General features: G+C 39.6%; 1 protein-coding gene across 7 annotated transcripts in view; it reads right to left on the reverse strand.

Annotated features, from left to right (window-relative positions):
- mink1 (misshapen-like kinase 1) overlaps positions 1 to 17,562 on the reverse strand; it is a 102,486-nt gene that overhangs the window by 57,971 nt on the left and 26,953 nt on the right. For all 7 annotated transcript variants that reach the window (XM_034178626.1, XM_034178625.1, XM_034178627.1 and 4 more), the window contains exons 3-8: positions 12,006 to 12,188; positions 11,813 to 11,923; positions 11,639 to 11,729; positions 11,358 to 11,488; positions 11,216 to 11,270; positions 96 to 174 (exon numbers count right to left, since the gene is read on the reverse strand). In XM_034178626.1, the coding sequence (XP_034034517.1) occupies positions 96 to 174; positions 11,216 to 11,270; positions 11,358 to 11,488; positions 11,639 to 11,729; positions 11,813 to 11,923; positions 12,006 to 12,188 (650 nt within the window). The remainder of the gene's footprint in view (positions 1 to 95; positions 175 to 11,215; positions 11,271 to 11,357; positions 11,489 to 11,638; positions 11,730 to 11,812; positions 11,924 to 12,005; positions 12,189 to 17,562) is intronic.

Here is a 17,562-nt window from a genome sequence, read left to right on the forward strand (position 1 = left end):
CACAAAGCCAGAATCTGATATCATCTGAGGGTTTTGCACTGTCGTGACAGGATATTTCTCTCTCACACACATACAAAATGGTAAGCTTAACTCACCATTTTTTGGATTTGAGCTTCGGAGGGGGATTCCTAGGAATCAGGAAAAGGGCCCTCATTGGATGCATGTCACACAAGGCTGCAGAAATACAAGAGGGCGTTACATTTTATTGAATCCAACTCCCCATGTTGGAAGCCATAGTGCAAAGTAGAAGAGGTCATATTGGAATCATTATTGTCAGAGAAAGAATATTATATTACTACACATTGTAGTTTGTCAAAAATACGTTCTCTGAATCCTCATACATGGTTACAGATGCTGTTATTCAATCTTTACTGGTGCCTCAGGCTTATTGTTCCACTGAATGCAAGAGAAAGAGCTGTGACTCATTGTGTTCCCAGCGTAGGTAGGTAGCTAAACCTGTCTGGTTAGCTTTGCAGTTTCCACGATAAATAAGCTTTTGTAAGGCAGCCTTTTGGACCCATTGCAACGTGACTGATACAGCCAAAAGCAAAAGACCAATTTCAGTTTAGAATTTTCAGGTTTATAATAAAATTGGAGGATTAGTTAATTTGATTGCTTTATGTAACCGACTAAAGCATAGAAATATGTATCAGGAGCTGCAATTCAAGTCAAAAATGATTTTTATGCAAGAATTATATTCATTAGCTGATGGTGTCAAGCTACCTAAATATTTTAAGAACATAAAAATTCACCCATGTCTACATGGATGAAATCATGTGTAGTTTCTATACATTTAAAGTGGGACAAATTTAATTTTACAGTAACTCCTCATAAAACTTGGAAAAGATTATGCAAATTTGGTAAAAACCAACTAGGTCACCCCAGTCCAATTTCATTTACACTTTATTCTGTGTTGGCTAAATAAACAAGAATTCACCTTGCTGTGACCAAAAAAAAAAAAAAAAAAAAAAAACTGACATTGGAGAGAGCTTCTCCTGTGTCAGCGCAAAAAAGATAAAGTACAAAAACAAGAGGTATAACTAGTTAAGTATAAAATGCTACAGGACAGTGTAATGAAAATCTCTATGTATATATATATATATATATATATGGGTGATTCTTTAACTACGGGCACTATTGGCCTTGTAAATGTAATTTCCACCAGACCATTGCCTTACAATATAAAGCGCCTTGGGGCAACTGTTTGTTGTGATTTGGCGCTGTATACATGTGCTCTGATGTCACTGTTTATCTCCATAGAAACTACCCAAACAATCTTTCATACAAACTGTTTAGGGACATTACAGTGTTGTGGTGGAAATTACGGCAATAGTGTGGGACAACTACATTTTGTTAAAAAAAAAAAAAAAAAATCACAACAGTTGTATGACATTGAATACCCCAATTATGTTTTGATTATTTTACTGATATTTTATTCAGAGATATTTTAAAACATTAGAAAAAACATTTCTTTACCATTCATTTTTATCATTGAAGATCAAAAGTGGGTGTGGGACAAGCACAAAACGGCAATATTTGCATATAATGATGCTGAAAAAAGGTGAAAGAGTCATCATAGACTACTAGAACAAATTTCTTAACACACTTTCATTGTAAAGATAACTATAAAAGTGTGAAATTTCCCCTTTTTTCTGTTTTTCATACAATATGATCAAAGGACATAATAAGTGCCCGTAGTCTAAGAATCACCCATATACGTATATGTAAGGATTAAACGAGAAGCCGCGCAGTCTAAAACACAACGCGAAGCGGAGTGGTGTTACTCCGCGAAGTGCATTCAAACCGTATAATGCACGGCTGAGTTGTTTAATCCGCTTATACCATGATCCCACACAGTGAACACAAATATTTCAGTTAACAGAACTTGATAAAAATGCACAAGTATTTGAGACTATTTTATGCCAGTCTCAAGATATTTTCATCCTTGGCGACCATTCTTTTTTTCTTTCCCGTCTTCAATCCTGTCCAGTTCGTCCGATGTTAAATCTTTATGCTTGCTTAGCCAGTTGCTTTTGCTGTTCTTCTCGTTTGCTCTCCTTTTCCCATTCCTCAAACGTGTTATATTGGCCAAAAATATTAAATTTCACTTGGAAATCCATGTTTTATTGCATTTCTGTCATTCACCTGTCAAAACACAGCTGACTTGCACCAACTGATTTGCGCGATGCTATGGTGACAACCAGAGTGGCATGATATTACAGTGACTTAACTCCCTTAACGTGTGCGTATTATATATATACACATTTACATTTTTCCCGTAGCCAGGTATGGCAATGTTGTGATGACCTTTATCGCAAGCGTTATTACATTCCTACACTGGGTGGGAAAAGCAAGCTCATCATGAGGTCAACCACAAACATTATCCCTGCTCCATCAAGTAGGAATAATGTTACTGAATCACTGTCATTCGACATACAGAGAATATCTCTTCTTCCCCTCTGTCCTTTCCGCCATCTTCTTTGTGTAAGACACTCCTAGGCTTCTTAAAAGTCCTCCTCCCTACTCTTAACAGTTTGGCACCTTAGGAGCTCTCTTAAGGCCTAAGGTGCTTTGTGAACAACATTAACTTACATAGAGAAAATTCTAAGAAATGACTAAGAATTCAAGGAATTCTAAGATTTTTCTTAGAATAATGCCACTAGGAACTATTTTGAGCCTCAGGATGCTTCATGGATACTGCCCAGGTATACAAGGGATTCTTAGACTACGGGCACTTACTATGTCTTTTGATCATATTGTATGAAAAACAGAAAAAAAGGGGAAATTTCACACTTTTATAGTTATCTTTACAATGAAAGTGTGTTAACAAATTTGTTCTAGTAGTCTATGATGACTTTCACCTTTTTTCAGCATCATATGCAAATATTGCCATTTTGTGCTTGTCCCACACCCAGACTTTTGATCTTCAATGATAAAAACGAATGGTAAAGAAACGTTTTTTTCTAATGTTTTAAAATATCTCTGAATAAAATATCAGTAAAATAATCAAAACATAATTGGGGTATTCAATGTCATACAACTGTTGTGATTTTTTTTTTTTTTTTTTTTAAACAAAATGTACTTGTCCCACACTATTGCCGTAATTTCCACCACAACACTGTAATGTCCCTAAACAGTTTGTATGAAAGATTGTTTGGGTAGTTTCTATGGAGATAAACAGTGACATCAGAGCACATGTATATAGCGCCAAATCACAACAGTTGCCCCAAGGCGCTTTATATTGTAAGGCAATGGTCTGGTGGAAATTACATTTACAAGGCCAATAGTGCCTGTAGTTAAATCGCCCACAAACTGATTGTGACGTTCCTATCCAAGTGAGATATCTAGTCAACAGGTACATTAAAAAAAAAAAAAAAAAAATCATTCTGCAGGTAGCTGGAGCCTGTCCCAACAGTCAGAAGGTGTGAGGGGGGGGTACACCCTGGACAAAACGTCAGTCCATCGTAGGACCACATATACACAAACACATTCACACCTGCACGCACACCTATGCACAATTTAAAGTTTCTAGTTCACCTAACCTGCATGTCTTTGGATGCAGGAGGAAGCCAGAACACCCAGAGGGAACCCATGCAAATACTGGGAGAACATGGAAACGCCACCCAGAAAGGCCACAGGTGGTAACTGATCCCATGACGTTTTGGCTGTGAGGCAACAGTGCTAACCACTAAGCTACTGTGGTGCTCCAACAGCAATAAAGGCCCTGTCACACCGATTAAGCCTGCGTATGCTGATCGTATTAAACACTGGCACACACTGTCGTACGTCCAATAAATTAATGTAGCTGTCACACCTTGATTATCCAGTGTATGCCGACAGACCCATTTCCACCCAGTGGTTCGGGTCGGTACTGCACTGTGTGGTGCCGGTCAGAAACAGAGTAATTTAACATTTTATTTTTTTATTTTCACTTTTTTTCTTGGATCATTTTCATTGCGTACAGAATGCTGATGAGTCGACTCACTGCACTCACTGAATGAATGAAGGGCTGTAACTCTTTAAATGTTTAAACCGTTGGCTGCTTCCTGATCAGGTCATCACAGACCTGAATAATGAATCGCTGTGATGATTTATACTTTTAAAGCGCCAGTCAACTGCAATTAGGTGTTATCTGCATGAAGTGCTGTGTGATCTGTCAGTGTGGTGATCACCGACAGGGCTTTAAACGTTTAAATGGCACGTTAATCAGGTGTGACACCTGATTGATCAATCAGGTCGTATGATGATCACACCACAGCGACGACGCTTTAAAAGTTTATATCATCACAGCGCTTCTGTGTGATCAGAGCAAGACACCAGCATGAGAAATGCACCTAGACCAAAAAAAACAGAGGGACTTGCTTTAAAACGCTACATTTCCAGCCACGAATTACAATATTTTCAGATGTCATTTTTCAAAAATAAGGAGCTTTTTGTGGATTTGTGTCCGTCCGTGGTAGTGAATTGGATTGAAATAAACAGGTCAGATTTACTCCGTGTGAATAAAACAGTCTGTACCACCTGAAGACTGCAGCTTTCAGCCAATCACTGGCCAGCATTTTGGGAAGAATTTAGACTTATGAGCAAAATACAAGAAACGTGCCAACAATCACAATACAACCCCAATTCCAATAAAGTTGGGACATTGTGTGAAATGTAATTAAAAACAGAATACAATGATTTGCAAATCCTCTTCAATCTATGTTCAATTGAATACACCACATAGACAAGATATTTAATGTTAGACTTTTTTGTTTTTGTGCAAGTATTTGCTCATTTTGAAATGGATGCCTGCAACACATTTCAAAAAAGCTGGGACAGTGGCAACAAAAGACTGGGAAAGTTGATGAATGCTCAATGAACACTTGTTTGGAACATTCCACAGGTGAACAGGTTAATTGGAAACAGGGGAGTGTCATGATTGGGTATAAAAGGGTCACCCAGGGGTCGAAATACATTTTTTTAACCTATTTGCACTTGGTGGTAGTAACAAAAAAATTACTTGCACAAAAAACAACAAAAAAAAGTTAATTACACAACCAAAAGTCAGTCTTATATCAACCTTAAAACTGCTCCTCTGATGTGTCAGATTCTTCCTCTCTGGGGAGTTTGCCGCTGCTGCTGCTCTCCCCTCAGTTTTTTTTCAAGTGCGCGTGCGAAAAAAATCGTCTGTGAAGATTATTTTATTTATTAACTATACAGATGTATAATAAAACAAATGGTGACTGGTGTATAACAATTATGACAGAATTTCAGGGGAGAGAGACCGAGGAATTACGGAGCCCTGGAAGTGTCAACGCAAAATGTTTTGCATGTGGAGAGAATGTGCGCACGTTTTATGATATTGTGCGCACGTTCTAAGCATCATTACATGGCCACAATTTGTAAAATGTGCACTCAATATTGTCTTGACACATAAATGCTAACTATTAGCCAACAAACCAGGAGACAGTGTAATATATTGTATTTCCCCATTAGAAATGGATCTGGTCACGGTATATCATCATGGTTTTGGCGCACAAGGACATACAGAGAACTCCAGCTGCCCAGCATGGCATCATCTGGAGTTTAAGCACATTAAAAAGGATGCTAAGGGCGAAGCGTCTCCCCGTCGTGAGGATGACAGTTTAGGTCATATTATGGAGTTCATTTTGAAGGAAAGGAAAACGTGCGCACATTTTATTAATTTGAGAGCACATTTTATTAATTCGTGGGCTCAATTAAAGGAAAACGTGCGCACAAATGATCAAGGCCAGAAAAAAAAATACCATTTTAAGTGACCTCTCCCCGGGTTCCGTAATGGAACAGCAGAACTAATCGTCCGTGAAGATAATTTTATTAACTACACAGATGTATAATAAAACAAATGGTGACTGGTTTATAACACAACGATGACAGAGTTTGAGGGGGAGAGAGAGTGGAACCGCAGCCAGCCAGTTTTTTTTTTTTTTTTCTTTGTTTACATGTGCACGCGCGAACACAACAAATAGAGCACAGCAACTCGCTCCGTGTGTGCGAGTCATAAAACGCAGGGAAGACGAAGACAACACACTGGAAATTGTTTTTTTTTCCCTTACTTATTCCTTTATTGGTTCATTTTACTGGTGCTTATAGTTGATAAAACTTGGATAAAGTTACTTGCACCAGTGCAACTGCATTATAAAATTACGTGCACCGCTCGAATAATACGTGCACAAACTAGCACATGCACGTACTATTACGAGCCCTGGGATCACCACTACCCTCTCAAAGATTCTTGAGAGGGTAGTTGTAAAACAGCTAACTGATCACCTGCAGAGAAATGGTCTATTTGAAGAGGTTCAGTCAGGTTTTAGAATTCATCATAGTACAGAAACAGCATTAGTGAAGGTTACAAATGATCTTCTTATGGCTTCGGACAGTGGACTTATCTCTGTGCTTGTTCTGTTGGACCTCAGTGCTGCTTTTGATACTGTTGACCATAAAATTTTATTACAGAGATTAGAGCATGTCATAGGTATTAAAGGCACTGCGCTGCGGTGGTTTGAATCATATTTGTCTAATAGATTACAGTTTGTTCATGTAAATGGGGAATCTTCTTCACAGACTAAAGTTAATTATGGAGTTCCACAAGGTTCTGTGCTAGGACCAATTTTATTCACTTTATACATGCTTCCCTTAGGCAGTATTATTAGACGGTATTGCTTAAATTTTCATTGTTACGCAGATGATACCCAGCTTTATCTATCCATGAAGCCAGAGGACACACACCAATTAGCTAAACTGCAGGATTGTCTTACAGACATAAAGACATGGATGACCTCTAATTTCCTGCTTTTAAACTCAGATAAAACTGAAGTTATTGTACTTGGCCCCACAAATCTTAGAAGCATGGTGTCTAACCAGATCTTTACTCTGGATGGCATTTCCCTGACCTCTAGTAATACTGTGAGAAATCTTGGAGTCATTTTTGATCAGGATATGTCAATCAAAGCGCATATTAAACAAATATGTAGGACTGCCTTTTTGCATTTACGCAATATCTCTAAAATCAGAAAGGTCTTGTCTCAGAGTGATGCTGAAAAACTAATTCATGCATTTATTTCCTCTAGGCTGGACTATTGTAATTCTTTATTATCAGGTTGTCCTAAAAGTTCCCTAAAAAGCCTTCAGTTAATTCAAAATGCTGCAGCTAGAGTACTGACGGGGACTAGCAGGAGAGAGCATATCTCACCCGTGTTGGCCTCTCTTCATTGGCTTCCTGTTAATTCTAGAATAGAATTTAAAATTCTTCTTCTTACTTATAAGGTTTTGAATAATCAGGTCCCATCTTATCTTAGGGACCTCGTAGTACCATATCACCCTAATAGAGCGCTTCGCTCAGACTGCAGGCTTACTTGTAGTTCCTAGGGTTTGTAAGAGTAGAATGGGAGGCAGAGCCTTCAGCTTTCAGGCTCCTCTCCTGTGGAACCAGCTCCCAATTCAGATCAGGGAGACAGACACCCTCTCTACTTTTAAGATTAGGCTTAAAACTTTCCTTTTCGCTAAGGCTTATAGTTAGGGCTGGATCGGGTGACCCTGGACTATCCCTTGGTTATGCTGCTTTAGACGTAGACTGTGGGGGGGTTCCCATGATGCACTGTTTCTTTCTCTTTTTGCTCTGTATGCATCACTCCGCATTTAATCATTAGTGATCGATCTCTGCCCCCCTCCACAGCATGTCTTTTTCCTGGTTCTTTCCCTCAGCCCCAACCAGTCTCAGCAGAAGACTGCCCCTCCCTGAGCCTGGTTCTGCTGGAGGTTTCTTCCTGTTAAGAGGGAGTTTTTCCTTCCCACTGTTGCCAAGTGCTTGCTCACAGGGGGTCATTTTGACCGTTGGGGTTTTTCATAATTATTGTATGGCCTTGCCTTACAATATAAAGCGCCTTGGGGCAACTGTTTGTTGTGATTTGGCGCTATATAAAAAAAAAGTTGATTGATTGATTGATTGATTGTGAACTGCGTGAAAAAAAAGAAAAAAAATAGTCCAACAGTTTAAGAACAATGTTTCTCAACATTCATTTGCAAGGAATTCAGGGATTCCATCATCTACAGTCCATAATTTAATCAGAATCAGAGAATCTGGAGAACATTCTATATGTAAGCAGCAAGGCTGAAAACCAACACTGAATGCCCGTGACCTTCGATCCCTCAGGTGGCACTGCGTTAAAAACCAACATCATTGTGTAAAGGATCTCACCACGTGGGTTGAGGAACACTTCAGAAAACCATTGTCAGTTAACACAGTTCATCGCTACATCTACAAGTAGAAGTTAAAACTACCATACAAAGTGAAAGCCATGCATCAACAACATCCAGAAACGCCGCCGCCTTCTCTCGGCCCGAGCTCATCTGAAATGGACAGACGCAAAGTGGAAAAGTGTGCTGTCGTCTGATGAGTCCACATTTCAATTGTTTTTGGAAATCATGGACGTCGTGTCCTCCGGACAAAAGAAGAAAAAGGCCATCCAGCTTGTTACCAGCGTTCAATAGCCAGCAGCTGTGATGGTATGGGGGTGTGTTAGTGCTCATGGCATGGGCAACTTGCACATCTGTGATGGCACCATCAATGCAGAAAGGTACATCCAGGTTTTGGAGCAACACATGCTGCCATCTAAACAACGTCTTTTCAGGGACGTCCCTGCTTATTTCAGCAAGATTCTGCACGTGTTAAACAGTGTGGCTTCGTAGTAAAAGAGTGCGGGTACTAGACTGGCCTGCCTGCAATCTAGACCTGTCGCCCATTCAAAATGTGTGGCACATTATGAAGCACAAAATACGACAACGGCGACCCCGGACTGTTGAACAACTGAAGTCGTACATCAAGTAAGAATGGGAAAGAATTCCACCTACAAAGCTTCAACAATTAGTGTTGTCAGTTCCCAAACGCTTGAGTGTTGTTAGAAGGAAAGGTGATGTAACAGTGGTAAACATACCACTCTCCCAGCTTTTTTGAAACGTGTTGCAGGCATCCATTTCACAATGAGCAAATATTTGCCCCAAAACAATAAAGTTTATCAGTTTGAACATTAAATATCTTGTCTTTGTGGTGTATTCAATTGAATATAGGTCATTAGGTCAAATCACTGTATTTTCAATTTCAATTTATTTTCATTTATATAGCGCCAAATCACAAGAGTTGCCTCAAAGCGCTTCACACAGGTAAGGTATTCTGTTTTTATTTACATTTTATACAATGTCCCAACTTCATTGGAATTGGGGTTGTATTTACCTACAACTTATGTCCCACATGTGCAGGATGTATGAGTCACACGCTGGCACTCATCCAAAATTTTTAGCATGCCCAAAATTTTTTGAGCTGCTCAGCTTTTTAGGACGTACGTACATCAGTGAGCTTTGGCATGTTTTAACGTGCTCTTAACTTATAAAAACTTACCCTTAACTTATTGGACTTATGCCAGCGTTAAACACAATTAGCATACGCTGGCTAAATCGTCAAGATGTGACCTCAACTTAAAAAATATAATAATCAAAGCCAATCAACAAATGGCAAAATGTAATTATAAACTTCCCATTATTTTTTAGCGATGAACAAACCCATTAATTATTTCAACACCACTAACAGGAATAAAAGTTTAAAAGCAATGAATACTGCAACTTCAGTGGGGAAAAACACACTTGCAATAACTGTTCAGTGAATAAGGGCACCCTGCATTATTCATAATGGAAAACAAATAACGGCTTGACAGCCTGTACAGCTCATGTCTGTATGTCGCCTGTACTGTTTGCCATATGAATAATGTCGGTTTTAAATGATGAAATTTTAAGTTGTAAATCTAAATCTGACTTGCACGAATTTGTTTTTTTTTGGGGGGGGGGGGGGGGGGGGGAGCACACCATCCCGAAGTCACAGCATACCTTTCTAAGGACTGTGTAACCAAGTGTTAAAAGTATGCATGTTTGTCTTTATACGCTTCATAAAGAGAAGCTGAAGTCAAACAGCATGCTGTTACAGAAGGGGTTTTATTACACTCAGCATTTGTCAGCAAAGTAATTGACAATTTTCTTCATCCTCATCTCGTGAGCTCCCACCAAAAATTACGTAGGAGGATTATGAAGAGGCCTGTGGAGGACATGGCCAGCAGAGTTTACACTAATGTACACTTGTCTGCCTGCATGCATTACATATGATGATAAAAAAAAAAAAAAAAAGAGTGACAAAATACCTGAATAAACAAAGCAATCAGCCTTTGTACTGATGAATCTAAGATTTCCTTATACATGCAAGTGGGAAAAAAAACAATGTATAAAAGAAAAAACAAAGTCCAATTATCTCCTCTTGAAGATGTTGGATGATAATTATTTTCCTTCATGCCCATCTTCATAAGATGTGCCATTACTGTGTGAAGTTTCAATGAAATCCACCAACAGTTTTAGTAGGAGTTGCATTATTAGACTCATGGATAGACTGTCAGTTCCTAAATACCCCCAAATGTTTGCAGGCTGTGTGTGGGTGCATTTTATTTTATTTATTTTTTACTGTTAAAAATAAGACATCCAATTTGTCTTTATACCAAGATGAGCAAAAAAAGTTGAATATTTTTAGTGCAGATTCTGGTCTCCCTTTCAGTAATGGTGTAATTTTTCCATTATCGGCTCATTGAAAGAACAAAACAAACAAACATCTGATTTACAGTCTTCCACACACTGCCAATATGTGAAAGCAAATTAACAAATGCATTATATCAACCATTTTTAATAAAATTTAAAGAAATCAAAATATATAAGCTGAAACTGAAATTATGTTAGCCCCAAAATCTCAAATAACCATTTGATTTTGGATTACTATGCAAATTAAACACGTTACATTATATATAACTCAGTTATTGGTCACAGTTTAACATGGAACGCATCTACCAGTGATTTTGCAGGCATTGTAGTTGCTGCTCTAAGAAAATCTCTAAGCTAGACAGATCTCTCAGCTCAGCAGACCAATCTGTGCAATGAGCCTTCACAGGCTAACTGCCAACTCACGACTACACCACCTTGATTACAGTGAGTCAGCTTTCCCTCTGAAGATGCTGACAATAAGACTGGATATGCAAGACAGACTCATTCATGAGTTCTTCTAGAATGAGTTTCAAGGCTAAAAGGTCATTTATTGTCAACTACACAGAGAAGCACAACTTATCCAAAAGTTGGTGAAACACAGGAGTGACTGAATGTGTAAACTTACGAGGGGCTCCCTCAGCCATCTCAATGGCTGTAATCCCCAAGGACCAGATGTCACTCTGCAGAGACAGGAGAAGTTTTCAATGTTTCCATCTTCCATATGTTCTCATGGTCTAGTGCTCATGCATGCAGAGAGCTGTTGATACCCTGTAGTCATAGGTGGAGTCAGGGTTCTCATCACACGCAATAACCTCTGGTGCCATCCAGTAGGGTGTGCCAATGAAGGTATTCCTACGCCCAACAGTCCGGTCCAATTGAGCACTCACCCCAAAATCAACTAAATGCAGATGTGGCAAGGAAAGGGTACAGAGAAGTGAGACAGTGACAAAGAGTGTGCGTCTAATTTTACAATATAGCAAACAGGCCAAAACCGTTCAGCATTAAAGTATTAAAAATATAATTTTTAAAACAATTATAATTAATATACCAAGTTTGACCTCTGCGTTCTCTGTCAGCAGCACATTCTGGCCCTTGATGTCTCTGTGGATGACTTTATGAGCATGGAGGTGAGAAAGGCCCTGAACACAGACAAAGAAGTCAACACACATCAGCCAGGTCAGACCTCGGCTGCAGTTCTGTTTTGACTGGTCTGATTTCTCACCCTTAGTATTTCTCTGCAGATGTAAGCAATCCAGTCCTCCTTTAGAGAGCTGCCCTTTGTATTTTTCACCAGATCAGTCACTGAGCCCGCCCCACAAAACTCCATCACCAGCTGCATAAAAGACAAAAATAAGCCTGGTGAGCTTATTCACAATGAGGCACAGTGCTATGAAGTCAAATGGTCAAAAACAGACCCAAAGTTGATCATCGTGTCCTGGTGGACTCTTCTTGACAAAGGCACCATAATACGTGGCTATGTTGCGATGATGACTGTATTTTTTCAGCATGTTGATTTCTGCTTTAATTTCCTCCTCCTCTTCTTCTGTAACATCCATCACCTTGATGGCAGCCAGTTGGCCTGTCTTCACGTGACGACCCTGATTCAAGAACAGGTTCAATCATCAGAACTGTGGTCGTTAAAAGTTTAAAATAACCAGGGAAACAAATGTTATGAAATGCTTGTACACTGGGGAGGTGGGGGGAATCCACAACATTTCTTTAAAGATGTGTAAATATCAGCACCAAAGACTGCATATAAAATGAATGATGCACCCTGATGCACGGTGCAAAAATTAAGAATGTAGAAGAATGTGCACAATCAACTGTTATACCCCCGTCACACATAGCGGCATCATAATGACGAATTGGTGCACATCCAAAAAGTGTCAGATTTCAGTTACAAAACGTTCTGACAGCCATCTGCTTGAGTCCACACAGTTGGTCAAAATCGGTCGGCGGCACCAAGTGTGATGGACATGTTCAAAACCCTCCAGCCGCAGCTGAGATGGGACACCTATCCGATGGCGATCCATGTGCAATCTGAGGACCATTTGACCACAATTTACACATTCTGATGGTGGAAAAACAGGATCGGAAACAATTTGAGAACATATGAGGCAACCTTGAGATGGATCTGGCATGGCAAAGCCTACCGGTATGACCTGCATGTGCCACGTATAATAATGTCCAACCCCCAGAACACAAAGGAACTGTTGAAATGTATGTGGCACGCTTCATCAAGATAATAATTATGTACAGTGAATGTGAACAGTGGCTATCAAACCAAAAGGGCGCACTACTGTGCGCACACCGCCGCAAATCTGAACAAGCTGTTACATCCACAACAGACCTTGCAGTACAAACATTTGTTCCTTCCTTCCCATGGGTGACGTAAATAATGTGAATGTTGTCTCCATTATAACGATACATAACACGGGCAGCTGTCCCTCTCCGTGGTGCACAGTAACGTGTCATTGCACGGGTCAGGCTTGGAGATGAATGATCTCACCTTGTACAACCCCTGGCAATAATTATGGAATCACCGGCCTAGGAGGATGTTCATTCAGTTGTTTAATTTTGTAGAAAAAAAAAAGCAGATCACAGACATGACACAAAACTAAAGTAATTTCAAATGGCAACTTTCTGGCTTTAAGAAACACTATAAGAAATCAGGAAAAAAAAATTGTGGCAGTCAGTAACGGTTACTTTTTTAGACCAAGCAGAGGGAAAAAAATATGGACTCACTCAATTCTGAGGAATAAATTATGGAATCACCCTGTAAATGTTCATCCCCAAAACTAACACCTGCATCAAATCAGATCTGCTTGTTAGTCTGCATCTAAAAAGGAGTGATCACAACTTGGAGAACTGTTGCACCAAGTGGACTGACATGAATCATGGCTCCAACACGAGAGATGTCAATTGAAACAAAGGAGAGGATTATCAAACTCTTAAAAGAGGGTAAATCATCACGCAATGTTGCAAAAGATGTTGGTTGTTCACAGTCAGCTGTGTCTAAACTCTGGACCAAATACAAACAACATGGGAAGGTTGTTAAAGGCAAACATACTGGTAGTCCAAGGAAGACATCAAAGCGTCAAGACAGAAAACTTAAAGCAATATGTCTCAAAAATCGAAAATGCACAACCAAACAAATGAGGAACGAATGGGAGGAAACTGGAGTCAATGTCTGTAACCGAACTGTAAGAAACCGCCTAAAGGAAATGGGATTTACATACAGAAAAGCTAAACGAAAGCCATCATTAACACCTAAACAGAAAAAAAACCAAGGTTACAATGGGCTAAGGAAAAGCAATCGTGGACTGTGGATGACTGGATGAAAGTCATATTCAGTGATGAATCTCGAATCTGCATTGGGCAAGGTGATGATGCTGGAACTTTTGCTTGGTGCCGTTCCAATGAGATTTGTAAAGATGACTGCCTGAAGAGAACATGTAAATTTCCACAGTCGATGATATGGGGCTGCATGTCAGGTAAAGGCACTGGGGCGATGGCTCTCATTACATCATCAATAAATGCACAAGTTTACTTTGATATTTTGGACACTTTTCTTATCCCATCAACTGAAAGGATGTTTGGGGATGATGAAATCATTTTTCAAGATGATAATGCATCTTGCCATAGAGCAAAACTGTGAAAACGTTCCGTGCAAAAAGACACATAGGGTCAATGTCATGGCCTGCAAATATGCCGGATCTTAATCCAATTGAAAATCTTTGGTGGAAGTTGAAGAAAATGGTCCATGACAAGGCTCCAACTTGCAAAGCTGATCTGGCAACAGCAATCAGAGAAAGTTGGAGCCAGATTGATGAAGAGTACTGTTTGTCACTCATTAAGTCCATGCCTCAGAGACTACAAGCTGTTATAAAAGCCACAGGTGGTGCAACAAAATACTAGTGATGTGTTGGAGCGTTCTTTTGTTTTTCATGATTCCATAATTTTTTCCTCAGAATTTAGTGATTCCATATTTTTTTCCCTCTGCTTGGTCTAAAAAGTAACCGTTACTGACTGCCACAATTTTTTTTTCCTGATTTCTTATAGTGTTTCTTAAAGCCAAAAAGTTGCCATTTGGAATTACTTTAGTTTTGTGTCATGTCTGTGATCTGCTTTTTTTTTTTTCTACAAAATTAAACAACTGAATGAACATCCTCTGGGGCCGGTGATTCCATAATTTTTGCCAGGGGTTGTAATATATGATCACCTTCTAACTTTGTAGGAGATATGACATGGAACTATTGTGCCAGGCCATGACAGCATTAATAAACACGAATATCACTGTAACAGCGGTCCAGGAGTGTTTCACAGCGTGGACATGGAGCCAGACCGCAGCCTGTGGTTAAAATCCTCTCACCCAAAATAAAAAAGTTAATCCCACGTGATAATCCAACCATCGTGGTGTCCAGAGTTGCGTTGTGCTGCTGAAGTGAGCAAAGAAGAAAAAAGAAATTAAAGTTCACTGGAAAGGCTCCGTCTGATGCAAGGGACAGCATGGCCCAATGCCAGCAAACTTTCAGCGAAGCTGTCCAGTGGCACGCGTGTGCTCTTAGTGGCTCATGCAGCATTATGTGTGTGTGTATATTATATATATAGACATACATACACACACATAGCTGAGTGATAATTGTAGCCCCACACCTGTGTGCAGAGTGAATGCTGCACACACACACTTGAGAAACATGGGGCTCCCTCCCACTCCAGTCCCGTGTTCGCCATCCAGACATCGGGCAGTCTTCAGCGCAGTTTATGGCAGTCTGACAGCAGTCTGTCATGTACTTGTTGTCTACATGCGCTTTGGATGCCATCGTGCAGGTGTGGACGAGGTAATCTGGATTTGTTCTGACATGGCTGACAACATCTTTTCCTCTCGACTGCGTCGGATTATGGCAATATTTGCTGTGCCAGCCATGGTTCCTGCACATTCTTGCTATGTATGACAGGGGCTTTACAAAATTATCAGATCATTTATTAATCACATTATTGTTAATACCACAAAAAACAGCAAACTGTGGGAAAATAATTAATGTATATATAAAAAATATTAGAACATTTCTAAACAATTAGACCTGCACAAACTAAACCATGCCACCTATAGGAAAGCGTAGTGAATGTTTCTTAAATTTTAACTTGACATACAGTGCATCCAGAAAGTATTCACAGCACTGCACCTCCTCCAATTTTTTAATGTTACAACCTTATTCCAAAATGGATTAAATTCATATTTTTTCCTCAAAATTCTGCACACAATACCTCATAATAGCGATGTGAGAAAAGTTTGAGATTTTTGCATATTTCTTAAAAAAAACAACAACAACCAAACAAACTGAGCAATTACGTGTCCATAAGTATTCACAGCCTTTACCATTAAGCTCAGGTGCATCCTGTTTAGGGATGGGTATTGCTATTGATGCCATTATTGATTGCTCTTATCGATCCGATTCCTTATTGATTCCCTTATCGACACCTCTTGTGAATTTTCTGTGTACTAAAAGTAGGCTTTACAGGTTTTCTATGTCAACATTTTAAATTGGTCACTGGATCCTTGATCTCTGGACATAAATAAAAAGAAATTAAATCTGTAGTTTTTGTCAAAAGCATTTTCATTCAGACATTTTGGCATGAATGTCACTCCATACCTCTGAGCTGAGCTCAGCCGGCTGCTGTGCGTCAGCGCAGGACGTTTCATTTTGGGAGGAAAAAAAGTTTTGATTGATTGCAGTTTGTATTACATTTACCATATCACCCCAATAGAGCGCTTCGCTCTCAGACTGCAGGCTTACTTGTAGTTCCTAGGGTTTGTAAGAGTAGAATGGGAGGCAGAGCCTTCAGCTTTCAGGCTCCTCTCCTGTGGAACCAGCTCCCAATTCAGATCAGGGAGACAGACACCCTCTCTACTTTTAAGATTAGGCTTAAAACTTTCCTTTTTGCTAAAGCTTATAGTTAGGGCTGGATCAGGTGACCCTGAACCATCCCTTAGTTATGCTGCTATAGACGTAGACTGCTGGGGGGTTCCCATGATGCACTGTTTCTTTCTCTTTTTGCTCTGTATGCACCACTCTGCATTTAATCATTAGTGATCGATCTCTGCTCCCCTCCACAGCATGTCTTTTTCCTGGTTCTCTCCCTCAGCCCCAACCAGTCCCAGCAGAAGACTGCCCCTCCCTGAGCCTGGTTCTGCTGGAGGTTTCTTCCTGTTAAAAGGGAGTTTTTCCTTCCCACTGTAGCCAAGTGCTTGCTCGCAGGGGGTCGTTTTGACCGTTGGGGTTTTACATAATTATTGTATGGCCTTGCCTTACAATATAAAGCGCCTTGGGGCAACTGTTTGTTGTGATTTGGCGCTATATAAAAAAATTGATTGATTGATTGATTGATTTGGAAAGCGGTGTCATTTAAACGGTGTTTTGCTTTGAAGTTATTAATTCTGACTGGACTCTATCGTTCTAACTTGACTTGGCAGAAAGCCACACAGCGTTTGGAGCTATGTGAACAAAACGGAGGACGATTCTCATTTCTTTCTCGCAACAAAAGAGGACTTTAATCCTCACAAAAGTGACTCAAGATTGACATATTCAGGGATAAAAGTGGTTAAAAAAAGAAAAAAAAAAAAAGAAAAAAGCTGAAACCCAAAATGACACCCCAACACTACCTGCATGAAATTTTTTGAATTCTAGAAGCTCTGAAGTGCAATGTGAGGCTATTCCAGACAATAAACTGCAGTGAGTGCAGCATCCATTTTGGTGAGGAAAAAACCCTACTTTCCTCATTCAAATTCATTGCAGCAGTATTCTGCTCTTACTAGGACGCAGCAGTTTTCTAGCTTGGCAGATAGTTCTGGAGGAAATCAATGAAGAAATTAAACTGAAAATATAAAATGTTTTATTTATTATTATTTTATTTATATACATTTATTTCTATATTTATTTATGTTCATTGTTAGTTGGTTTTATCTTTTCT

This window comes from Thalassophryne amazonica, chromosome 9, assembly GCF_902500255.1.
Source record: "Thalassophryne amazonica chromosome 9, fThaAma1.1, whole genome shotgun sequence".
Lineage (NCBI taxonomy): Eukaryota > Metazoa > Chordata > Actinopteri > Batrachoidiformes > Batrachoididae > Thalassophryne > Thalassophryne amazonica.